Source organism: Anas acuta, chromosome 2 (assembly GCF_963932015.1).
Source record: "Anas acuta chromosome 2, bAnaAcu1.1, whole genome shotgun sequence".
Classification (NCBI taxonomy): Eukaryota; Metazoa; Chordata; class Aves; order Anseriformes; family Anatidae; genus Anas; species Anas acuta.
Window position 1 is genome coordinate 97,913,411 of NC_088980.1, and position 27,500 is coordinate 97,940,910.

The following is a 27,500-nucleotide window of genomic DNA, read 5'->3' on the forward strand; positions in this document are numbered from 1 at the left end:
AAAGTAACCAAAATACTGAGAGCTTGATGGAGATCTTGAGTAAAATTTTAGCTCTAAACCGGTGCTAAAACATTGAGTCCTGTCCGCTCTCCGCCACTCAGCTGCGATTCACGCCAGCAAAACTTGAAGGAAAAGCAGCATTTCCTTCCTGATAGATGCTTTTCCACAGCAACTCTCCAAGGTATTTTTTAAGCCATTTGAAGGAAATGATCAATTAAGTATATTTTTCATTCCCATCCAATTAATGTTAAGTTTCTGTTGCGAAAGCTCAAAATTATTAGCAAGAAGCAGTAAAATGTGATCACAAGGCTTGATGGCCAGACCAAGCATGTTACCTACCAGTGGTTATGGGGAGCTTCTTGTTTATGTATCAGTATGTACCACCACCATCACCTCTAACTGCGAATCTTTCTGTGAGACAGTCAATTAAAGAATTCATTCTTTCACAACACAAGTTATTAGATGATTACATACATATACATTTGTATGCATGACGTAGCATCCTATGACTTTTGTCACCTGTTTTCCCCAAATCTGCTCTAACATCATCTCAATTTTTTTACTTAACGTAGTAATATTATCAAAGATAGGCATATCAAGTAGTTATTATCAGAAATTTCTCTACTCAAACACAAACGTCTCAAGAGAAAATTGGAAATTCAATAAAGTAAAAGAGAGTTGGGCTGAAAGACTTCTTTCACTTCTAGTTTTACCTCCAAAATGGAAATATCAGGACACTGCAATTTATTACAAAACAGCATGAGGCAAGCTTTCTAAAGAGTTTACAGAACATCAAATCCCCATTCATTTTTCCTGGCTACTTTTCTTTCAGACCTCAGTAATGCCTGCTAATGACATACCATGCAGTCTCATAGGTTTCAGGATAGCTGTACCACACATGTTAGTAGCATTTGATATTCCAGAATACATGTGGTCCTACACAAGTACACTGAAAATCATAGCTGTAGCTAGGCCTGTCACTTATACCAAGGAATGTAACTTTTAATTTCCTGTAGAAACTGGCAGCTTTCAAATATCCTATTAATGACTTTTGAGATCTCAGAGACAAGTCCACCAATAATAATGGTGATGGCATCACTCAACCACAATGATATCTTTAGATCTTGGAAAACACAGGCAAATTTCTGGCAAAAGGGGTATGGACTCAGAGTGTGCTGAAATTTCTGGTCAAAATTTTCCCCTAGTTCTCTAAAACCTATTGAAGTATTTCCCTGTCTATCATTAGTTATTTTTCTCCCACATTTTAAGTGCTAGCACTGTATCCCATTTTTAAAGCACGTGAAAATATGCCAGAATGACCTTACAAAAACAAACATATTATTAATGACCTTTGCAGAAAATGTCTTGGAACATAGATTGCAGTTCAACACATACTTTTGATCCAAGAAACTTTATATATATATATATATATATATACACACATATGAATGATCCTATTTGATTCAATGGCACTACTTATATGCAGAAAGTTATTTCAGAGGCAACTCATCATTTAAAATTCACAGGGAAAATGAGGTAATTAAACAACTGTCAGTTAAGGCCTTTCTGTGGCATACTTATATAAAAATAGTTTAAACAGAAGCATCAGATAGAATCCTAGTTAACAAAGTCTTTACTGTAAAATGCATGTTGTACAACAATAAAGTTCTACTGAAAAAACATTTACAAAAGATAAATGTGTTTCTGTATGAAAAAATTCTAAATCCAGAGTTGTCCTTAATAGCGGCAAAATTCTGTCTCACTGATGAGTGACTTAGTGATTTATTTTTATTTTCTTGCTCATATTTTTGTTTATCTTAAACTCAGTGATGAATCATCTCAGTGTCTCCTGCTTTGCCTCAGTTTACACCTAAGTAACATAATTTCTAACAGAAATTGGGACTCAGCACCATTAACACTACGGATGCATTCACCTCGTCCTCAAGCACATTGTCTCCGAGACACAATAAAGGTGTAGCCAAAGATTTATCCTGCCAATAAGATATAGTTATAGGTCCCATGAAGATTACTGACACTGAAGTACCAAATATGTACTGGCCTTGGACTTAGCAGATAACATGCCAGTTTTGAGACATATTCAAGTTGACAGTAAATCAGTATCACAGTTCCAATAACAGGAAAAAATACCTTAGAGGAATTTTTGTGTTAAAACATTCCACTTTTCAGTTAGCTATTAAATGGTAATGACCATAATGGACTAGGCAGTAGGTTTCTTTGTGGCTAAAATGTGAAGACATTTCACAGCAAGACTATTTTTTTAAGCTTCTGTGATTTGCAGCTGCATAACATTTGCCCCCTTAAATCCATTTTGTCTTCAAAAAAAAAAAAAAAAGAAAAAGAAAAACTTGAAACAAAAGATGTTTCAGTAGCAATCTTATTATGAATTATGCTTGTTTTCTATATCTGCATATGCAAACACCGCCACAGCCTCCATAACATCTCCCTTTTGTGGATACAAAAAAAAAAAAAAAAAAAGCTATAGTTATGGGTTATGGAAAGCAAGAGAGAGTAAGTCACAGTAGTTCAGTACTGCTTCACTAAATGTAAATGTTTTTTTTTTCTCCCCCTCTCAGAACTCAATGTTTGTCACCGAAAATTCTTTGCTGAGAAGTTTCTTAAAAAGGGATCAATTTCTCAAGGTGTATAAAAATATTTTTCAAGCACCCTTTTGAACTTATTTCAATTTTCTGTTTTTGATGATAGTCATGCTGACAACTTTTTTTGGTCCATCAAACTCTGTAGTACAATTACATGAATTTACTTTTAATAAATTACCATCTTTGCATATATCAGTCAAACCACAAAGACTAAACACTTGCAAATAAAATGCATTATTAATTTAATTGTCACAGCCTATTTAGCTAGCTTCTATTAGTATTTGCTATAATATGCAATGTATCAGAGAGCAGAATCAAATTCAAAACATAAAGAATAAACTGATTATATTGTCCTAGAGAAATTAAAATATAGCAAGCTTGCAAAATTATAATCAAGGCATTAATGTTTTAAATAGGTAAGAAAACTACGTAACTTAATTTAGAATATGTTTATACCCAAAGTGATGCTTTAACGTGCTGAAGAAGGATTTCTTTGGTTCCTAAAGCCATTAAAAGGCAACAAACTCTCCCATAATGGGAAGGGAAAGGTGTAAAGGAAGGCAACAGTGCTTTGGTATTTACTGCACTCGATCACGTGGCTTAAACATCCACGATCACCAGTGAAGGACAGTTCCTAGATAATTACACTGTTGTTGTAGCTCTGTCACTACCATTATAGGTTGCTCTATGTTAAGCTGAAGAAATGCCGGCTAAAAAGGTACTGCAGGTAATAAACATCCACCAGACAGATGAAGAAATTTCAGATGAAGAGAGCACGAAGTCACTCAAATCTCTCTTGTTATGCTGGCCCAGGGGTGTGCAGCTGCAGATGGGGCACTGAGGCTGCAGGACAAAGCTTGGTTTCTTGCTCCTAGGGCAGCCGGAGCTGCCAGGGCTATGAACCTGCCACTGCCTGGAGAGGTAGCAGGGAGGTACCCCTTCTTCTTCTCCTCCTCCTCCTGCTATGCTGGAGGGCCAGGCTAAAAGCCTTTGAGGAATAGGGGAAGAAATGGGGAAAACAGAAACAGCCAGGCAGCCTTCAGATGAAATATAGAAACAAAAGCCAGCATCCTGCTTGCTTGGGAATCCATTCCAAGATGATCGCTAAAAATACGTCTCTCTGGTTAAGACACTATATTTGGATATCTATTGTATGCACCCTTTATTGCGCACATGTTCACTAGGGTAACGGAAGTGCTCTCTGTGTTGTATTTAGGATGATTACATAGTAAATATCCCCTTATAAAAGAACACTGGTACTGAACATTGCCAGTATCAAACAAAACACCAGAGCAAAACCTTTTTTTTTTTTTTTCTGTCTTTGCAAGTGTTGCTGTACAACAACAGAAAACCAGCATAAACTTTAATACGATACCTGATTTTATGAAACTGTTACTCTTGTTCCGATGCATTCTTCTACATTTTAGATGAAAAAGAATATCTCAAAACGCTTCAAAGAGCCGCGTGTTACGGAAATTCAGGTTAAGCATTTCGGAAAGGCAATCTCATAAAGAATATAAGCAGTGCTTAAGCTGTGCTTAGTCAAACAAAAGGTGTATATGGAGTGTTAATTTGAAACTCTGCTCTTTGGTGACTCCATGATTTAAGTTTGATGAACTTGTGAGGAAAGACTCTAAGCAGCTACCATCCCCAGTGTCTTTAACAGGAAACGAACATGACTCAGGAAGAGTATTCCAGTGGTCTCCTACAACTCATAGCTACCATTCATTTTCCCCTTCTTTTGTATTAAAAACAGGAAATAAGCTTTATTTATAAAATCTTACACTGGAAGAATGAGTTACAAGGTGGTCATACTTGAAACAGAATCAAGCCCAGCAATGAACCCGGCAGGTGGGATACATTCATTTATCCAGATGGAGAGGGAATATGCCATCTTTTGGCCATCCAGAAAACATCCAGGTTTCAAACTACCTCCAAAATTCAGTGGAATGCCAATAGTTACACCACAATATGGCTAATAAATCTGAGGCAAACTCTTCTTTTCTGCAAAGTGCCGTTTAGCTTGCAAAACATGGTTACATTTTAAACCATAGAAAAAATGACTTGTTCTCTCTCTCTCACAAAGTTTTCAACTAAGTAACTGTACATAGATTGAAAAATGAAATAATGTTTTTTACAAAGTCAAAACCCCAGATCTCTGTTCCTGCCCAACACCGAGGAAACTGCTTTTAATTCCTCTGTGACTTTGACCTCAGTAATCAACATAAATTTCAGAAAGCCATTTTAGGCAGCAGCAAGGCACAAGAGGAAAAAAAAATAATTGATTTTGTACGTGGAGAGAGAAATACAAATATGGAAATTTTGAGAAAATAATATCACCTGCTGAAAACCAGCCCCCAAAGTTGCAAAATTTTGTATATAGTTGCTTTCTACAGCAATTTTTCCATTGAGCCCTTCAAACTTGTCATAAGCACCATGCTAGCAGACCATTTAAGCATGTTAGCCCTCTCTGTAGGTATAGCTGAGCTAAAAGTCCAGGCGATTTCATTTTGAGTATGATAAATATTCCAGGTAACACATTACGTGAATGATATGAAATAATATGAGAAAAAAATAAAGTGACTTACCTTTCTTTGGGTGTGCCAACTCCATGCTTGCCCAGTAAATGAGTGTTCAAATGCTTCTTCATCACAAAGGCCACCCTGTCAAACAAACACATACAAAAAACAGGAAAATTAGTGTTTTTAATACTTTTTTTTTTTTTTTTTTTAATACTGACTTTTGCTGTTTTGAGCATTCACTTGAGCATATTTTACTAATTGTAAAATTAAAAACCAATAAACAAACTAACAAACAAAACCACCCATGCTGGACTACAAATTACATCTGGGAGTCCATTCTGTGATGACACATTTTCTTCAGGTTGAAGTCACTTGGGTATCTCTATTCCAAATAAGCAATCATAACCATACATCATTGGTCAAAACATAGAAAAACTGCTTCTGCTTCCCTTTGCACATTAGAACACCTTATATAATATAGTGAAAATACAGTCTTTTTTGCTTAAATAGGCATTTGCCTAAATATGCATTTTCTCATGTTAAAAACTAATACAGTTTTAGCTACACCTTTGAATTTATTTAAGCTTAATGGGCCCATCCTGCAACCTTTCTTCATATAAGTAGTTCCATTTTTTATAATGAGAGTAATAAAAAAATACAGCAAGATCAGATGCTTTAATCACTGCTTATGTCTGGTCAAAGTCCATTGTATTAATTATTTAAAGAGATATACATGGAAACAAATTAATAGCCTTAGTTATTTTATAGCCTTGTGAAAAAGGGAAGGGAAAAGGTGAAGCACACATTTGTGACTACATTTGGAGTGGGAATAGTCTTCAAACTGGCAAGACATTGTTCAAGGCATCAACAACAGCAGCAACGTTTACACTACCTGCCATTACGTTTGCAGCAAACAAAACACAGATAATTTAATTTCATTTTGGTGATATACGTACGGAAACAGACAGGAACCTATGGAGTACCCTTCTGCTGCTGATAAGACCTGAACATCAGTTTAATTACATCACATGACTGCTTCAAACAATTTAGATATCAGACCAAAGCTTCAAACTAAAGCGCTTCTCTTGATAAGCAAAAATCATACCGCTGTAACTTTCAGTGTGAAAAGGGCTTGCAAACATTTTTGTTAATTATGTATTACAGCTGTCCTTCATAAAGTTAATTACTAATAGCTGAAAGGCAATAGACTCTATTTGCATATGTACATGAAAGGCATGACATATGCAAAAATATGATTTTAATTAGCATTCCATGATATGAAGGGCTACAAATCAAACTGGCATGTTATAAGATTTTTAACATTAAATGCTGAATTCATCTGGACGTGTTTGCAGTAATGGACAATGGAAGGACTGTAAAAAACACTGTAGCATTATGGCATGGATGAACCACAAAAGCCAAGAAAGAGTACTTTTCCTTTACAAATATGATAATGCAGTTTCTCCATGTCTGATCTACTTTGGGCACTTTCACATTATTACAGAGAATCTCTCTTGTGCATCCTTTAGGGTAAAAGAATATAATTTTGTCTTATTTAAATGATAGTGACTTCATTATTTTTACAAAAAGATATGAGAAATACCTTAAATACTTTCCCCTACGCAATTTACAAATCTAGCAACCCAATCATTACATCTGTGGATAATCTATCACACCGCCACCATCATTACTATTCAAGTGTCATCAGAATTACTGTACATAGGGAAAATAATTGTAACAAAATAAAATCATGTGTTCTGATAACAGCACAAGGCATTGAAAACATGCTGCTCTCTTGCTTTTCAGCAGAAACAATAGCCATTTCTTTGCAGCTGTGAAACGTACCTAACTGATCTTAATTCAGTAATATTTCTACTTTCTGTTACAAACTGACCCTTCTCTAGAAGAAAAATAAAAATATTACCATGAAAGGATAATGTGAAATCAAAGTCGTAAAGGTACTTTGTGGTTTACATGGCAAAGTGTCCTTACACCACATGACAGGCAAAGGTCCCAACCAACTACATGGTATTTCTAGGGAAGATGATTTTTATTTTTTTTTTAGAGTCTGTATACTTGAAGCTCCCAAACAAAAGCCAAACATTTCTTTACAGTGCATCTATAGGGGGCACAGACGTAACTCCCTTCATGTAAAATCAAGACAAAGGCCTTGTTAATAATTTGAAGCAATTCATCTCCCATTAGCTGCTTCCCGTCTTTTGCACCTTGGTTTGAGGAACCGTTTTGCTGCTGTTACACAGCACAAATAAAACAAAGACCGACTCCATGAAAGTCTCAGCGCCTACTAGCAGTTTAAGCTCCTTAATGCAATGCTTGAAGACTTCATACTGAAGAGCACAGCCTGTCCTTGTGCAAACTCAGAGCACTCGGCACAGCTCAGGAACAGGCCCCCACTTAGCAGAAACAGGCCGTGGAAATAAAACCAAAGTTGCAATCTCCATAAGAAATTAAGAATGAAATTCAAAAACTTTTACCAAGGAACAGAGACAGCACTTACATCAGTGAAAAGATATTTTTCCTTAAAATAAAAGCAAAGTCTAAATATCTTGATTGGGGTGTTGGATTTGAGGACAACATGATAACAAGACAGGTGTGGAAACCATTTGTTTATGCTTATCAGCCCCTACAGGTGATCTTAAGGGAGAGGTGGTATCAAGTGCTTGCTGGCTTTAAAAAACAACCTCAAAAACTGTTTTCAGTACATTCAGGAATTCCAGATTTCCCACCAATTACTGAACTAGGAATCAAAAAATAATGTTTTTCTCTCCACCACTGACTCACCAACATGAAAGTAAATCAGTTATCCCTAAGATACTGCCAAAACTGGATAGTTAGACACGACTTAGCCCTGCTCTTTTGAAATTAATCTTAAGGAAAGTCTGTCTGGCACCATTAAGGACACAAGGAGTTAATGCGTTCAAAATACTTTGCTGCAATGTATCTTAAAATCAGGGAGAATCCTTCCACAAAATGCAGCAACCACCAGTTTGGGTTTCCCTGCTGTGTTTTTTGTTGTTGTTGCTGGTTTTTCTTTTTGTTTGTTTGTTTGTTTTGGTTGGTTGGTTGGTTGTTTCTACTAGAATTAAAAAAGAAAAAAAAAAAGTTCAAATGCTAGAAATTAACTGGTTTCAGAAATGCATCAAGAGGGAGTAGGAAAAACCTGTAGTAGCCTTTCTTCTCCTTTCTTCTATTGTTTCCAGTACAAGCCAGCAGCAAAGCAGGCCATACTATAGGCCTAAAATCATTTTTATAAAATCTCATCTAGACATCCTCATCCAGAACCCACATGAAGATGAGCAGTCACTGCCAGCTGCTCTCCCAAGGAGCAAGTATCTTAGGGCAGAAACGTTCATCATATACGTCCAAGCCATGGTCAGCGAGAGCTGCCCCCATTCAATAGGAAGACTGCTGGAAAAGATGAGTATGCAGGATTTTATTTGCTTGCAGTGGCATTCTGGTGGTTGTATTGTTGTTGTTGTCGTTTGTGGTTTTGTTATTGTTTGTTTTGTGTCTTTTTTTTTTAATCTTCTTAGTGATTTTCAACTACTTTGGCTCCAAGCTAGCAAAATCCCCCAAAATATGTGCTCTATGTTCAAAATTCAGGTTAAATTAAAACCAAGTTGAAAAATGAAAAAAGAGCTTTACAACAGTATCCACACTCCCTATGGACAGTTTTTTACACATGAGCTATAAATAAAAATAATTTTCAATCATAAATATACAAGCACCTTTCCCAAAATAAGCTTGAAGAATATTCTGTTTTCAGTTTAGAAGAGTTGTGGCTTTGCAGGAACGTGTCCACTCGTATTCCATGGCAGCCTTTAAACAGCTCTTGGACTCACTCTGAGAAAGTCTGTAACTGATTTAGGAGCCTCCAAAGACTTGTCTTCAGTTATAAAAGCATATTTTAATGTACAAAAGAAACAAAGGGAATTCTAATTCTGGGAATAAAGAAACATATTGGACAATCTTGACTTCCACTTTTCATTCTAGTGTAATACAAGTTCTTCAGCATGTGCAATGTTTATCATCACAGTACCCAAGAAAAATGAATAATCTGTCATGTATTGTCTGTTCTCTCATACTCTCCGCAGGGAGAGAACTGTGCTCTGTGAAGTGTCTTATTTAGAGAGGGCAAACGATTCTAGGTTTTAATATGTTTTGAATCTCTAAAAAGCTTTTTTCTTCTTAATACATATATTGCTCCGTTAGCGGAAAGCCACGTTAAAGAAAACAAACGCAAACCCAAACCAGCATTCGGGACCGTAGCGTCACGAAATCTGCGATGGTCCCGTATTTCCTGCGCGCCTGCCGCTCAGCCTTGGCCTCGCTCCAAGGAAGGAGCTACATCACATCTTACCTCCACCAAAAAGTCACCTGGATCCGTGCCAACAGGCCAGCCGTCTCGTAACCCAACTGCGGAAGGGGACCAGCACCACGATTTATTTCGGTGGGACTCTACAAATGAGGTACCCAGCGGTTGAAGAGCAATTTTAAATCACTTCGCAATGGATACACAGCTCTCGGCAACTGCTCTCGGGGAATTTATCTTACAGACAGCAGCGTTCAGTGACGGCAGAGAAGTCCAGGAGAACAACAATGAATACCTATCCTTTATTCATATTCTCAACATCCTTTACATCTCCTTTAAACTGTCCAGAACCTCTTTATCTCTGAGTTTAACTCTGAGAATATGATTAAGCTACTGCATGAAGCGTACAGGCCCCATGTATACAAGATGCTTTAGAAAGAGCCTCGAAAGTATTTTTCTTATTATTTTCTGAAGTAAAATAGAATGTTATTATTTTCAAATTATTAGTATTTATATATTTTATCTCGTTTTTCTCATAGGTTTGGGGCACTCAGAAAAGATGGGATAGTTTTCTGTTCTTGATAAATTACATGGGAGATCTGACAGCTTGAAGGAATAAGAAGAACAAGGATCTCCAAAACTTTTATGCACCATCACAAAATATGAAGAAATAATGCATTATTCTGTCTGCATCGGCTTTTGCTTTCCATGATCTGCGCTTGAATTCCTGTCCCTTCATCTGAGGCAAACTGCATCAATCATGCCGAGGAAGGGGACAGTACATTTAGGCAAGTAAACAATAACGCAGACTCAGGTGGCTCTTATTCCAGGAATGAAGTACCCTTGCTCCTTATAGCGTCTTGAAAAGCACTATAAGCTTTAATTGTTTATAGCTGAATGAGTGGTTCACATGGAGTCATGCCATCAGAGGTATCAGTTAATAAAAGAAAGAAACAGTCCCATTTCTCAAGGAATATCATGACCCACACAAATTTCGGTGTGTTGAATAAAACTTGTATGTGCAGTTACGTATTTGTACCTGTTCTACATATAAACACATACGCATTCAAATCAGCATTTGGTCAAACAAAACTTAACAGTCTAAATGGATTTAAAACTAAGTTTTTAAAAGCTTTTGTTTATATAAAAAGTTGCTAGCTGCATCTCATCTCTCCGGCAGGATTTTGCATTCAGCAGGTCAGCTTCAGGAACAAGAATGCAGAGGAAAAGGTGGAAGTGCCCAGAAAGCAATGGTTTTCTATAAACAAGTGATCTTTTTTTCCATGCATCAAAAGTCTAAATTCCTGGGAATTTCTTCAAGTCCATCATTCGGGGATGTTTGCTGATTCTGAAAGGTCCAGACCGGGGTGCTGATAACTCTCTTGCATGACCGTGCGCAAGGGACTCAATTTAAAAGAAAGTATCTGGCAGGGCTGAGGCTGGTGTGGAAGATATCCAGTAGTCTGAAAGGCTTCATGCCCTTTGTGACAGGATGTCAGGTTCGACTAAATATCTGGCAGGGCGAAGTCTAGTGTGGAAAACATCCAAATATCTGAAAAACTTCATGCCCTCAGTGACAGGACGTCAAGTCCTAGAACCCGGCGCAGGAAAGCTGGGATTTCCAGCTGACTCATTTAGCAGCCAAACGAGGCAGGTCTTTTCACTTCCAGCTTGCAATTATGATGATTCTTCTTAAGCTAAAATAATCAATAGCGTTTCAGAAGGTTAACAAGTCATGTGTAATCACTCAGCCTGCGATGCTGAGAGTGCTGTGACGTGCTGGCTTACACTCCCTGCTGACCCCATGTGTTAAAGAAGGATATGGCTACTTTATGTTATGCTCCACCCTCACTAACACTGCTGATTAAACTGAAAAGTAAAGCACATACACCTGGCATGTGTTGCTCCTTCCTCCCCGTCTTCAAGTGCAAGCGACTTGGCAGACTGGAAAATGCAAACTTTTTCTCTTGAAAAGGGAAATCAGAAGAGGCAAATAAGGACAACTTTGCCCTCACTGACACGACAAGAACCGGAGCACTACAGAAGGCCCACAATAATTCATGGAACCTAAAGACTCAAACCAAAATTTTAAATTTCCGAGAATTATCAGTCTTTCTGCCTTAAGTTTGAAACTTTTTTTTTTTATTATAATTATTATTTTTACACTTTGCCATGCAACGATCTGGTATGCAGTTCAATTCTTTATTAACTTTTCCACAGAGATATTTTATTGCCAAAGTTCAAAACCCAGCATTTTCAAAACCAGATTTTATGGGACTATGCAATCATCAGTGTAACCGAATACAACCTTCTCTTCTAAAAATACCTCATACCAATTTTGCGGTGTTACTTGGACTGAACTAGCAATGAAACCAAGAAGCCTAACAACAAAACAAAAAAGAAAAAAAAAATGAAAAAAGACCAACTTGTATTATCGCATTAGCGGAACACCTGTACATAGCTTGCACCCAAGGTAGACTTGAATATCACAGCAGCTACTGTTCCTGACTCGCTTTGAATAGGCTGACAGACAACAGGATTGTCAATGTGCTGTTCAATGACCTGCATCAATCTCAAGAATAATTTACTGCTATATCAGACAGATCATTATGGATGAGTTGCGCACTATCAATCAATCGGCTGTGTTGTTCCTGCATATTCCTGCATCTATCATCCAGAAGAGAGAGAAATCCCTCAACATATTCTTGTTGCTTTCCGCCACCAATCCGTGTCCCTCAAGATGCAAAAGAATTATTAGTCTCGTGGCCATAAAGTAGTAGCAACGAGCACAATTATCTGCTTTTATGTATTCTGGCATAAAAGAGCTGGGCACAAAGGAAGAGAAAACAAAACTGAATAAAACAAAAAATATCCTCTCCTGTTGCTCTCAAACTGACCTGGAAAGATCAAAGTTGCCTAGTCCTCTCGCTTCCTCTCTTTTAAGAGATGTATTTAATGTAAACCATCGATGACAGAAATTAGTTTGTCATTGCAAGGACAGCAGCCAAAAGAGAGAACATTGGTCGTATCTACCTTACTTCCTCTCTTGAGGGAGCTCACTTGTTCACAAATTATGTGCCTCTCCTGAAGTCACTTATTTTGCAACTAAAACAGAAAGGTTTCCTGTAAGTTGATTCATTCTTAACTGTATTTATTATTATCATTATTTTTCAACACTAAAAGCACCCCTTGATAGAAGATGAACGAATGAGCCAAACTCAGACACACAGCGTACAGCTGTACAGCTTCTGCACCCGACGTTCAGTACAGCTTCTGTGCACTGAGAATGGTTTTCAGGAGCCACACACTTTGCTTCATTAAAGGAGGCAGAAGGCCACTGCACTGCTTAGGCTATAAGTCATTTTTGAACACAGGGCTTAGATGCTTCTAAAGAATCTCACCGCATGGCTCAGAGTGCACAAACTGGTCTGTATGGTTAAGCATGGACAAATACTTCAATAAATGATGCTGCTTGATATTATATATAAAAACAATATGCTTTGGATCATTCAGAACACCCTCAATACAGTTTCAGATGTGCGTACATAAAAAGTGTCAGAACAGGGCCCAAAGAATCATCCATTTCACAAGACCACAATAAAGCACCATCCAAAGCTCACATCTGCTGTCTGTAGCCTCAAAAGCATGCAAACTGAGGCAAATACCAGTCAGCTTGAAGTAATTTTCTACAGGATTTCTCTAAAAAGAAGAAATGTGTCTTTTCTTACACTACCTATGCTATCTCAAATAAACACAAGGGAGTTTTCAAGTGGTCGCATCCTGTTGCCCCCCCGTCCTGTCCACATATAAGGAGTTTGGAAGGATCTAAAATTCAAAGCAAAATATCATCCATGAATAAACTAAAAATCAATGACCAGTGAAATGGGTCAGACAAAAAAAAAAAAAAAAAAGAAGCGATCAATTTTAGGAAATGCACACCTCGTTTAATTTTCCCCAAACACCTATGTTTAGTAATGAAGCTGAAGTTGTTCATGCACCATTACTAAAAATAACAATCTTCTTGAACAATGTGCAACTGGGTATTCTTCTCAAGCAAAATAAAATGTAATAAAATACTTTATTTTTGTTTTAAACCTGAACTTTCCTACTGAAGTTAAATTGAGCCACTGTCCGTCTAAGCGTCCGCAATTCTGTTATGAAGTCAAATTGAAGATTAGGCAGTAAAAACTGAAATAAATAAGAGATTGCTTGTACAGTAGATTTGTAAACTGATAACAGGGAGTAAACAAATGGCTCTCTACATATTTTGTTTGCTTAATGAGCAGACTAAAAATAGCTGAACAGTGGCAAAAACTTTGAAGTCAGAAGGTGTTCACTCTGTCAGGAAATCACCTTACAAATACATGAGAAAATTAGTACCGCTACAAGAAATGTTTGTTTCAATATTCAGAGGAGTTAATGAATGTTAAGTGATAATGGTAGACAGCAGCACTGTGTAATTACATTTCTAAACACACCTTACCAAATCACTTCTAAACTAAAAGAATCACATGTTCTATTAATTTTCATTGGGTATCAAACATCTGTAACTGTCACCTCTAACAGGTGTTTCATAATCTAACAGCTGCACAAAGTATGAAAAAAAAAGACAAAAAAAAAAAAAAAAGACTCACAATGCTTTCTGCAGTACCGCTACCAGCCTCTCAGCCTACCAGCACACAGCCTCTCTAACTTCTGAAATGCCACCTTAGGCTTAGTGTTTACACTAAAACAGATTACCGTCGACATCCAGAAACATGACAATACCAGAGAACATCCTTGTTATGCTAAATGAGGCTCTAGGAACTCTTTCAACATAAATCGAGGATTTCAGCTACATATAAAAGGGCAGCTACCAATTCTGGCACCAAGAAATTGCTCGTTTCCTCTCTTTTCTCACAGTGTGTACATCCAGCATTCCCATAACTGCTCCCTCCCTTTCCAAGTGCCTCCCTCCTTTCAGACATCGTTGTGTCTCCTTGCCCATGATCCATTTCCCAGCATGTTCAGGACTTCACCTATCGGCACAGCTACAACTTGGTGCAGGAGGCTTCAGTTCCAGCTATCCCCACCTTGCGTCTGGAAAAAGATGTCACGCTGATCTGCTTCAGGACGAAGAATGGCAAGGATATTTCCTGTCACTATCTGCCAGCGTCAGCCCTAAAATGTCTTCTCTCCTTGATTTCAGGACACTGATGGGTCATTGCGTTTTTCAAAGGACTGCAAACACGGTGCTCTCAGATCATCAGAGTGACATCCCCAGCTGATGCGAGGTACAGGTCTCACCATCGTTTGGATGGCTGAAATCAGTGAGAGGCTGTATCTCCAGGCACGTTGTCCAGTGTCTACCAGCAGTAATGGGCACCTGCACCTGAGTATCTGCAGAGTACCACCAATGTGAGCGATGGGTGGATGGATAAACACTCTAAAGCAAGATTTGCATGTACCATGTTCGTGGTCTTATATTAGACATGTACCTATTGCCATGCAAAAGAGAGGCTGGCACAGACACGTCTAGATAGCGAGGTGCAGACAGATTGGTTTCAAGCAGCTCATCTGGATTCTGCTATGATCTTCAGTACATGAGCACTAACAGCAAGGGAGTCTGGAGGAGCACCAATAAAATCCCAATACTCTACTGGACGGACAGGTCTTCAGTCTTTATGTACCCTGCAAATCTATATTCTCAGTAGGAGAAATGTCTAGGAAAGACAGTGAAGGCTATGAAATTAGTTCTCTCTCTTAATAGCACTGTGATTTCCAAATTTTGTCACCACGAAAACAGTAGTTGTATGCAGCCATGGAAGTTGCTTCTCTTTGCAATTGATTTTCAGAGACTGGCAGGAGCAACCCAGGTATGTCCTGCATGAGAGAGCCAACCACCAGCTGCTGGGTTGCTGCACAGCAGCACTGGGCAGAGCCAGGAATACCTGCCACGTGCTGCTCGTTTTAACTCTCAGTGCCTCAGATTTGGGGGGAATGCTACAGAAGCATAGTGAGTTCTGCCTGGATGATGAGAGACTTGGCTTCCAGAAGCTCGGTCATATCACTGAGCATTGAGAAGGGCATTGGCAACATACAGAGGGCTCATGCTCATGAAAAGGTGAATGTGAGAAGGGAAACCTGAGCCAGTCAGTACATATACGCACATGGTAGGATGAACAGACTAATGCTTGAACTGGGAAATTCTTCCAAGTGCTCTCAAGCTTTTGGTAAAGCCAGGTAAACCACGTCTCTCAGTGTCCTGGGAGTTGTTCGGGAAATATCTGACCTTCTGCCTTCAGTTTCTACAGAGCAGTCTGGCAGTTTTAAGGAGCAAAGACTGCACAGGTTGCAAGTGCAACAACTGACCTCCAAGAATATCTCATAATAAAGATGTCTCAATTAATTTCTACTTAAAAAGGATAAACCCAAACAAATATACTTAATTATAATCTTTTGCTCTTCCTGAACAAAACGTCACTTCAGATGCCGTACCTTTTTTTTAACTGTTTAGAAATTGCACTGTGGACTGAGTTACTAGGTTTGAGCAGAGCTTGTATGGGAACAGCTATCTTAACAGTGAAATCCTTGTCAACAAAAGACAAGGCTGTTGCCTGTCTTTAAAGGAAATCAAAACATATCTAAAGATAGTTGATTGCGGGCTGGAAAACACATAGGGCCTGCAGTAGCAGTGCCACCAAACATAACTCAGTCAGTTCAGGAGATCCAGTGCCTGTGGTCTTTTGCAAAGTTGCCGGGTACAAAGAAAGGAATGAGATGAATAAATTGGTCACTGTCTGATGACTGAACTGCTCAGAAGTCACACACAATCAGAAGTCATACACAATTTTTATTGACAATTTACCCGCAATTTGAAAACGCTGCTGGTGATAGATGGTGACTGGAACTGAGAGTCTGCAGCGTGCTCGGTCTGTGACAGTAGTGAGAAACTTGCCCTAGGTCTTTGCTTGACATAGAAGAGCAAGTCCTGGTTGATTTGTTTATTCCTGAGACTTAAATTCAGTTGTTAAAACATAGACAGTTGTAAAGCACATCCTTTTTGCTTTACAACTACACCTTCTACAATGCTGTTTGACTTAAGGTAGAAAGCAAAATATTTCAGAATATCTGCTCACCATAGGAGCTGCAACTGCATAAAAATAGTAAAACAAAGACAGCAGTACCTAATCTGTAACAATCAGAAGTGCCATCTATACGGATGAGCCAGTAAGAACAGCCTGGCCAAATCAGAACAGACTGGTTCCTGCCTAGGACAAAAGAAGGAAAGCCTTTGGATCATAGGGGTTTCAATCCAAAAAAAAAAAAAAAATAATCATCTGGTATTTGTGTACACCCAAATGTGTTTGGAGCTCAAGGAAAAATGAGGACACCCAATTTGTACAAGGGCTCTCAAACCTGGCCATCCCTATCTCAGAGAGCAAGAACTATGAAACACTGTCATCAGATCCACTGTACTGTAGTCCTGACACCTGGCCGCTATGTTTAATGGTTTAATGTGATTAATGCTTGATTTTTCATTGTTAAAAGATACCTCGGTTAGTAGTTAGCATAAATAAAAGCTTGTTCTGGAGTTTTCAGTCTCAGCTGGAGTCTCATTCTCTCCAGTCCCCCAAAATCTGAGACTTGTAACAGCCTCCTCCTTTTGCCACTGAAAGGGGATGAGGCTGGCTGAAGAAAGCAACAGTGACTCTTAGAGGAAACCATGATACGCAGACCAGAAAGACTCTTATGCACTACACAAGCACTACAGACTACCAGACTCTCACATTATGGCACTGAACATGGGCAGATGTTATTCAGAGCAGCATGGAAGTCTATCCCAATGAGAAGTGCAGGTGCTCACAGTGCTGTTACTCCCACAAGCCAGTGGTAAGGCCTCTCAGCACCTCAGCCACAGACTGAGCCGGAGAATTACTGGTCACTAACGCTGCCAAGTGCAAAGTCTGGTGATGCCTAGGCTTGCCTTTGATCCGCTGGACTCACTTCAGACAAAGTCAAAAGCCAGGTGACTAGTGCTGAAATGGCCTTCATCCATCACCTCAGAGGCTGAGGGCTTCGGTGCTGGCAAGTTTCAGAGAGGCCGATCCTTGTACCTGGTCTGAGAGAGAAATGTTCCTCCTCTGTGAGCAGCTGAAAGCTGTCTCTTCTGAGACTGTGACGCAAGAGCTGGCTGAAGGCAGGAGCTTACTTAAAACTCTCAAATCCTGAGGAAGAGCTGAAGGCTTTCTTTGGGATTAACAGAGTGCTCGCCAGAGATATAATTCTCATTGAAGCAATAAAGACAATAATAATAATAATAAAAACAACACACCACACTGAATTTGGAAGGATGTTTCGCACCATAAAAAGAAGATCTCTTGCAGCCCAGTATGGATGTTGCATGCGTTAGCTGTGAAGACTGTTATCAGTCCAGAAAAACCAAGGAGTATAGATCAGACAAATCGGTACAGTCATAAAGATGATATCTGTGACACAGCAGAAGATGTTCTCTGGCAAAGAATATTCCAGTCTCGGCCAGCAGTTGAGATTTGTGTCCAGAAATGGTCAGAGTTAATCAAGCATGAGAAAGATGGGATCTATATACGTGCCCAGCAGAATTAAGAAAAAAACTCCTTTGATCTCAAGGGCCTACATATGTACTTACTGAGCACATGTGTGAACAACCACCTGAAGGAGAAAGGTTATAGCATGTTATTTAAAAAAAAAAAAAAAAAAAAGGAAAGTAGAGTTGATAAATTATTAGAAAAGATGCAATAAAAGGAATTCAGGTTTTTCTGCATTTTGCCAACCAAAATTCTGAGGGATTTAACTAGAAGAATAAATTACAAGACTTCAGTTTTATATACAAAGTGAAAACCTGGCCCCATACAGAGACATAAACCATGTCTCTTTAACAGAAGAATTATTTTCAGCCTCAACGTCTTTCTGAAATGAAGCTTCAGCTAAAGGGCTCTGTGTCTTCTGTGTCGTCACAGCCACGGGGCCATAGACTTAAGTGTTGGCATGGAAGGATGGGATCCCACAGCCCCACTTGCCACCAGCTTTTGGTAGGAGGGGAACTTGGCAGCAAAGACAGCGCACGTACCAACACGTGGCACTCTTCCATTTCCTTCTGTACTGCATCACAGTTTGGTTTTCACAAAACTTACATCGTTAAAGTCACCCTTAGAAACCATCACGTACATAGGAAGATATGAGCAAAACCCAGGCTGTACAGTATCTGTTTTTTTAGCCCTCTATAACATGAATTTGGGACGTTTTAGGCAATTGAGCGATGCCTACCTTTTCGGCCTCATTTTTGAGCTAGCAGGCAAACCAGACCTAAGCTGCTGGGCAATCAGATGCTTTTGTCATGCTCCGACTCTGTCTTCACTAGACCATTCAGACAAACAGAAGACAAAACTGTATGTTTTTAACAAATTGCCAGACATGAAAGAATTCTGACTGGTCTTACATGAGTTAAGAAATTTGAGGTGATGTTTGAAGGGATGGCCTGCATCTCTCCTCATCTGATCGAAAATATCAGAGGCTAGCAGCTGACAGGGTCCCCTCTACGTTTTTTGTTTACATTTCTTCCTCCTGTTTCAATGCAATTCTGCTCCCTAAAAGCAGTATCAGTCAACTTTCTAGGGGTAGAAAAAAGCAAGCAAAACAATAAAGAACTAGCAAGTAAGTAACTGGTTCTTGTAAGCAATTTGGTTGGAATTTCAAGAAATTTCAACCATGTAATCAAATAATTTACAACAACCTGTGTGAAGTGTTTCAGGTTGGATAACAGCTTTTTTAATTTGGTAGGGTTTTGCTTATCCAAAAGCAGCTCCCCACCAAACCCGCACATGCCAGGACTCCCCACAACCTGCCCATCAGAAGGGCGGAGGTGTCCCTGTGGAAATCACAGCTCTGTACCAGATGGTTTTCAGCCAAGGACGGCCTCAAATTTTAGGCAGCATAAAGTATTCTCTGCAGAGAGTAAATACATAGAGAATGCTTTCTCATTTGTTTTAAACAGAAATAAACAAAGACAAATCGAAGGGTTAAGTTTCTTCAAATTTTCTCAGATGAGCAGAACCACCAAACCCACGATCTACGGCACAAATGTCTGTACCTGGGCAGACCTGGCCACACAATTTGTTTGATCAGCACACAACTTTTAGAGCACTGAAGAGCAGGCGATGCCATGTGCAACACGTAGCCGAACGGATGGATGGGATTGATTTTATAAAGAGTTACGAACAAAACAGTCCAAGATATTAACCAATAAACACATGCCTGGGTGAAAATGCCATATTATAAAATTACTGTAAAGATCCTCTAACTGTTCAGGGGAAAAAAAAAAAAAAGTCCAATTTTCCACCTAAGCTGACAGCGCGGAGTTTTCTGATAATAAGATCCAAGGAACCTGTAAACCCAAGGCTCTAATTTTCTTATGGCGACTGTGTAATATTTTGCAAAGTAAAATTGACTGAGATGGAAGCTATTTTGCATGGTACAGTGGCGATGGCTAACAAATGAGAGTTTTGTGGGCTGAATGTTAGTCCCCTGCCTCATCTGCCACCCCTAATGACAGCAGCCACCTGCTGTTTTATTGTCACAGCTGGAGCCGGTTCACACTCCTTGGTGCTGAGCTCTGCCCATGAGCGCCAAGCTCTCGCCTCGCCTCATTACTTTGATGAACTTTTTATGGTCAGCACCCATGAAGACCTCATCTAGGACTATACAACCTAGATCGGCTTCAGGGAGTGCTTCCAGCTAGCATGAGGTGATAATACACAGTGACACTACGGCTGCCTCTGCCTGTCACTTAGTCAAGCCACTGTACTGCACTTCTGGCTCTACAGGGCCCTCAACAGGTAAAATGCCATGAAATTCTCCTGTATAATAAAGTTCTCTCTTTCTTTTTCACATTGCAATACGGAGATCATGTCACATGAGCAAAATCTAGCTTTTCAAAGACGGATATGAAAATAAAAGACATATCATGCTGCTCGTTATATATAAGTACAGATAAGAAATTGCTGCATTCTCTAGATGTAAACCCGCTGCCTTCCTAAAAAAAAAAAAAAAAAACACACATCCTGGCATTAAAGAAAGCAACCATGAAAACCATATTACAGCTTGATTAACACTGCCAAATATGGAAAAAATAATTACATGCATTTTACAACAGAAGGACCATTTTAACTTAAAGAACAGAAAGCACAGAAAGGAAAATCAAGCCGGTTAAATCAAATTACCACCCAAATGAATCCCCGGTGGAGAATGATATATGCTAGCCCCTCTCCACTCCCCACTCTAAAAACCAAACCACACGTACATTGATTAGATATGATAATATATCAAAACCAAGAGAACAACAGAGCAAAGCCTTTTACATTGTTTTACTTGCACAGGGCAGTGTGTTAGCATCTCCTGCTAATTTAAAAGCAAGCATGATCATCCTCTCCTTTTCAAAACTGTTTATACTAACATGCACCCCAAATCTCATGTGCCCGTGTGCGTTATTAAACTTCATCAGAAAATTTCGTATTGAGATACTTAGTACAGACTGCTTTATGCTTGATCACTGGAATTTTACCCCAGGTTTACTTTCTGCAGTAGAAAAATCCTTCTGGTGACAACAGAGCTTTACATTTGCCCATATTTACATATATCATTAAGATTAATATATGTGCTATTAATAATAATTTCATTAACATTCTGAAATCATCAAATAACATTTTGACTTTTGAATGGCTGTAGGCTATTACAAGCCTAAAACCAGAACATTTTCAGTATTCATTGTGTAGCAATCCAGCTGATCAGTTTTGACAAATTCATGCAATGTTATAAGCCATTAAACTTCATTTAGTTTCATTTAAAAATTCCACCTAAAAAAAAAAAAAAAAGCATCTGTCTTTTTTGTGCAGACAACATGATTCCCAATAAATACCAGTTCACAGGCCTGTTGCATTTTTCAGTTTGAATGTTACCGAAACGTTTTGAAATTGCTCGTAAATACAGGTTTTGAAATAATATTGAGACCACTGACCAAGGAAGAGCTGAACATCTCTAACGTGGTATCATACAGTTCAGCTCCTCTTCATGAAGGACAGTGCTGTGGATGCTCCATGTTTCACAAGATAAGGTCCAGGCCCCTGAGAAAGGTAGAACCTTAAAATTGTTTCAGGGCACAGACATTGTCCTACATTACAGAGAATTTACCTATGCAAGCCCTTCTTTATAATCACCCTAACCTGCAGTCAGAGGGACAGGGAGAAAAAAATAAATAAATGTTTTAATTCTGCTGGAGGCTGAGTATCTCCTGATCTCCTGTACAGTCCTGAAAAGTATTCAAGAGAACTGGAAGACACGCAGAAATCAGAATAATGAGGGCCAAAAATGTATAAAAATTCCTGTTAAATATAAATGAAACCCATTTCTCTACCAACACAATTTCAGCAAGAGGTTATCTTCTCCACGATCAGCTCAACAAGAGAACTTCTTGAGCACACTGACCTATTGATCATATCCTTTGGAGAGTCCAACCTCAGAAGAGAAAATAGCTTTTATAAAAAAAAAAAAGGAATTCCCTTCCTTTGACTAGCTGATGTATCTGCTAAATGTGTGACTTGTAGGCCTCATTTTGTACCCTTCAAAATAAAGTATTAAAGATGCAGCTTGATTAGTGTAGGGTAAAATATTTTAAAATGGACAAAACTGCCTCAGGGGACAGATCTTTGGTTTCACCAAGATGATCTCATGATGGCAATGGTAATTAAATAATAATATCTGAGGTGCGATGGTTGTTTTTTTGTTTTGTTTTGTTTTACAATACTGCATCAGCTATGGGATGCCTATTGCAGTCTTTGTCATACGGTACAGTTAATCCATTTAAGAAGTTTCTGTTTTATTAATTTCTAATCCATAGCAAAACTCTAGCTCTAAAGCCACAATCACCTAGGTATATATTCACCTGCATGGGCATCCAAACCAGCCATGGTTTTGCTCACTGTATTGTATGAAGTAGCCTGTATACACGTATAAGTGTTTGGAAATATTTTTCCTTTGCAATACTGTGTTGCTGTGGCATTATGACCATGTTTTAGAGTTATATTCTAAAATATAACTTCAATTTATGCAGCGCTTACAGTTCACTGGTCTGTAATTCTTAATATCCCTCTATCTTCCACCAATTTTCATTTTAGTAGCTATTATTTAAAGTTCATTTTCCATGACCTTTCAATCGTGATTTTTTCCAATGTGACAACAAACATCAGTGCCATTTCTGACGGTGACTTTTACTGGGCTAAGAAAAGCAAACTTTTCAAACAGAAGCTATCAGAAAACCATCAGACAGTAACAACCTGTGGTCAGTATCAAGATGAGCTGCATGTGAATAGACAGCATGGAGGTGACAGGATTTGTATCCAATTACTAATCCCTAGAGCTATTAAACCCCCTGAACGATAAATTTCTATAAGCTGATCCCTTAAGCCATCATCAGCCGGTCATGCCACTGTGTTCCAACAGGAACGACAAAAGGGGAAACACTTCATGTTTTCGATTCAAATCTCCAAGATACACAATAGTCGTGTTGGGAAGTTCCTACCTCTCACAAGTCTTGAAAATGTATCTTATGAAAATAGGAATAGGCACAAGAAACTGTTTTAACACAGATATTGTTTTCTGCACTTACTCCAAGCATACAAAGAAGCTATCAATATATATATATTTCCTTGTACTGAGCAGAAATATGCGTGCTTTCTTTTTTTCAAAAAACAGCTAAACTTCCATGCCTGCTGTACAAGAAAAGGATATTCATATGAAGGATACCGGAGACATTGCTGAGGAATTGTTCACCCTTTAAAAAAAATATTATCTCTGTAATGCTGCCAGTGTTAGTGTCAGGTTGGGCAATTAGCCACTTAAGTGTGAATAAGATCTGCCAAGAAGCTATTTCATTTTTGCCTCGGAATATTTGTGTATCTGTGAGCTGGTGTGTGTTTGTGTTCATGCATCAGTGGCATCTGGTTGTTCATGCCAGGTTTTCTTATCATACTTTTCTGCCTCTTTGAACTCGCACATTCCTGCAATACAAAATGGACACATCTGCTGATAATGTCAACACACTTACATTCACAAGGAGAGATTTTGTGTAACTAGATCTGAAGTAGCCTTTTTTTGTGTTCATTACCTGACCCTGTCTGTTTACACAGTACTAGAAGAGCTGTTCATGGGAAGAGCTCCAATACTGCAAGCACCTCTAGATGTTAAAAGACAATGGATGGAGCAGGAAATAGCACCCAAATACTCTCCTACAAACCCCATTTTTACATGGTCTGAAGGAAATTCTTGCTTCTCATAGCAGACTCGGTTCAATGGGATGCTGGGAGCATCTCGGTATCTCCTTAATCCAGATCTCATTATGCTTTAGACTCCTGTACGCCCATCTGGGAAATTCTGTCTGGAAAGACAGACTACTTCAGTTGGAAGGGACCTACAATGATCATTGAGGCCAACTGCCTGGCTAGAAGTTAAAGCATATGACTGAGGGCATTACCCAAACACCCCTTGAACACTGCTGGGCACGGGCACCCACCAGCTGGCTCAGAAGCCCATTGCAGTATCCTTAGGGCACAGACACAGCTCCCAACGCCCAGCCTGACCCTCCCCTGGCACAGCTCTGAGCCCTTCCCCTGCATCCTGCCCTCAGATCCCAGGGCAGAGACTGGTGCCTCCTCTGCGCTTCCCCTTTTGTTATTCTGTTGGGGGTAAGGAGTGAGGGATGGAGGGGGGTGTGAGAGATGGAGGTGATGCATACCCACCAACTGCAAGTCTTCATCCTGCTTAATTCAACAGCAGAAGTACAATAACCCCAAACAAGGCTCCTTCATCAGTTTTGATACAGTCATCCAAAATTACAAGCAACACAGCCGAGATATAAACAATCCACCAATCAAAGCTGAACAGTGCCACGTACAAATAGCAGTATACAAAATCCTTTTCATAACATTTCAGCACAGAGGTATTGAAGCTACCTGCCTGAATACTTATTAGAGAACTTCACAAGTCTTAATGGTACTAATGACTCATTCAGAATTTACTACCACTTACACTAAAAAAAAAGGAAGAAGCCTGCCTTTCAAAAAATGTGTTTAAACAGCCCTGATAAAAATTAGAGTATTTTGTAAAACTGTAAGTACTTTAAGGCTAGTGAAGGTAATTACCTAATATTACTGCCTGTAACCAGGGGTTAGGGAGGAAGGTGAGGTCCAGGTTACTAAACGTGGCTCTGGTAACAAACTTCAAACCCACTGCTATTAAATCTCTTTTACCATGCTATTACATGAACGAAGGATGTTTGTGCCCAATGTTCTTAAACGAGGACTCAGAACCAAGACTGCCATTTTCCCTACTAAAACTCTACCAAGCTACAGCACTGCTAGCCCCTCAGTTTGGTCAGACGCGCTGCTGTTGCCGTGCCTAAGACTGAAGCCGGTGCAGTTACACCCCATCATATGCCAAAGATGCAGTTACTTGTGAGAAGTGCTTCTGGTCTTCCCAGAAATGCACTCACCTGACCATGAGGTGGCTAACATCCCCACTCGGGAACTCCAGCAGGCGAGGGCTGTTTCACTAAATAGCTATCGGCTTCTCCACAGATCACCCAGAAGGAGATGTTTGGAAATGGGATCAATCCCCATCCCCAGGGGGGTGAGGGATGCTTCCCTCGTCTGGCACACAACTCTGAGCAAAGGACAGCCCAACACCACTTCCACATCTTTGCCCTTGCTTTTCATATTGTCTTTGCCAAAGGGGAAGGACGACTAATCTGCATTTATGGACTGAACTGAAGAAGCAAATTGTTCTGCATATTTTTTGGGTTAAAATGGAATTCCCTTTTCCAGCATTCTTCATGTATTTTACTGTGTAGGTCCGTCCCTCTTACGTTTGCGGTTGCCAAATAATACTGCCTTTTATTGTAACTTCGGTAACTTCTCACTTTTTTTGCAGCCGTATCACTAAGAGGATTATAAAACTTTCCAAAAGGATGTATTTAATTCCAGAAGGAAAAAAAAAAATCAAACTAAACTGGAAATATTTTGAAAAAATAAGATTTGATATTTTTGTTCTCAAAGTACCTCTGAATTAATGCAAGCCTACTTCCTGAGGAAGAGAACAAAAAAAAACATATTGGTTTCAATCCAGTGCATATGATCTAGATACCAAGGTCCAGTCATAACATATTTATCAACATCCAGCATTTGGCTTGTGTATGATGTCCACAGGCACTTGTAGTGATAGCTGTCACACTGCATTCTCTTTCTGGCACAAGTGAGCGCAGCAACAAGGACAAGAAATGGAGTGCAGTATAGAGTAACAACACAGCCTGGAATGTAGCCCATAGTGAAGAAACAGTCAGGCTCATTATTGACTTCAGCCACAGAAGTTGATGCTTAAGGTGGCAGAATATTTCAGAAGTCACCAAGCTCGATGGGGCTTGTTTCTATTAAAGGAGCTAAAATATATATTTAGAAGTACTGTATCCTTCCTGCTTTCTTTCTCTTTCACCAGATCAGAGACCTGAAAACTATAGCCAAGCCATGCTTGCTCCTGGAGGAGGTGGTCTAAAAGGACGTGACCCACCCTCCTCTGAATTCAAATGCTGTTCCATTTTAATTTCAGCATAAGCATATTTCAAGTATTTTTATATAGAATGCAATATGGAAGTCTTAAAAAGCCCCACTTTCTCTTTCAAGGAAGAAGGAATAGAAATGAATGGGAAAGAAATTAAAAGGAAAGCATTATCCATGGCTAAGTTGGTAGCTGTTTTGCAATGTCGTGTCTATAGTCCATGTTCTTAATATTCTAATTTAATTTTACAGCAGTCTTTTTTTCCTCCTTGGTCTGCTCATGGTCCCTTTTCTACTACTCTTTTTTTTTTTTTTTTCCACCTCTCCCTCAAACTGGAAATGTTCGTATCTGTATATCTCAAAAGATGGTGCAACTCTGCATCCATCTCTCAATCATATTTAGAAGGAAACCACAATTCTCAGACATGAAGATGAATTTCTAGTCAACCTTAACAAATGCTATCAGTGCTGGAGATGAGGTAATATTAATGGCTGGGCTGGGGGGGGAAACATGGCAAAGAAAGAAACTGAGAATATACTTTGGCCACATGTTGTGTTACACAGAAATAGTAATGACGAAAGCAGTGGCAAGACGCAAAACAGTATAAGGTCTGCTGGCACGTGATTAAGTCAAAGTCCTTCTATTCAAATTGGAGGTTCAACCCTCCTTGGCAGGCAAGTGACAGATTATGTGCATCACTCAGGACGTCGGGTAAATGAATCAGGTTATTGGCAGTCTCCTGTCCTTAAAAATGATCCTGAAGGACAGATACCAAAATCAGAACTCACACATACTAAGATTCATCTCTTTTCCTTAGATCATACTTTTCTTCCTCGCTTGTTTTGGTATTTTTAATAGATTATTAAATCCAGTTCAATGTCAAGTTCCTGACAACTTTCCCCATCTTCTGTCATTCAGAGGTGGATACTTAAGAGGTGAAAACAAAAACAAACAAACAGATGACCAGACGTAACCAGAGGAGTTTATGGGCTTCAATTTTCAGTCCTTTAATCAGCATCTTGTATCTGAATTACCAAATTTGGTTTTAACTGTCTGCTGAGTCACAAAAGCCACACAGATACAGGTGAAGAACGCCTGCTACAGCTTCAGAGGCAACCTGATACAGAAGAGTACAGTTCAGCAGGAGAGTGAAAAGCAGAAAACAGTAATCCTAAAAATCAGGTGACTGAATGCCAGGCAGAACACATCGCAATTCTGAGCTGTATAAACAGAGACAAGTTAAAGGGCATGTCATCTTTAAACTCTCTAAATTAGTTACACTGAATCCTGTATTAATTTAAGTGCTACAGTAAATCCTTAAAATAAATATTATTCAGTGAAGGCTATGGAAACCTGTGCCGTATTTGGAAGCCCCTGACCACCTGGAAAGAGATCAAACTCATTCAGTAT

General features: G+C 39.1%; 1 protein-coding gene across 2 annotated transcripts in view; it reads right to left on the minus strand.

Moving 5' to 3' along the window:
* Nucleotides 1-27,500, minus strand: part of ZNF407 (zinc finger protein 407) — a 332,746-nt gene that overhangs the window by 195,015 nt on the left and 110,231 nt on the right. For both annotated transcript variants that reach the window (XM_068671344.1, XM_068671345.1), the window contains one exon: nucleotides 5,207-5,281. In XM_068671344.1, coding sequence (XP_068527445.1) covers nucleotides 5,207-5,281 — 75 coding nt within the window. The remainder of the gene's footprint in view (nucleotides 1-5,206; nucleotides 5,282-27,500) is intronic.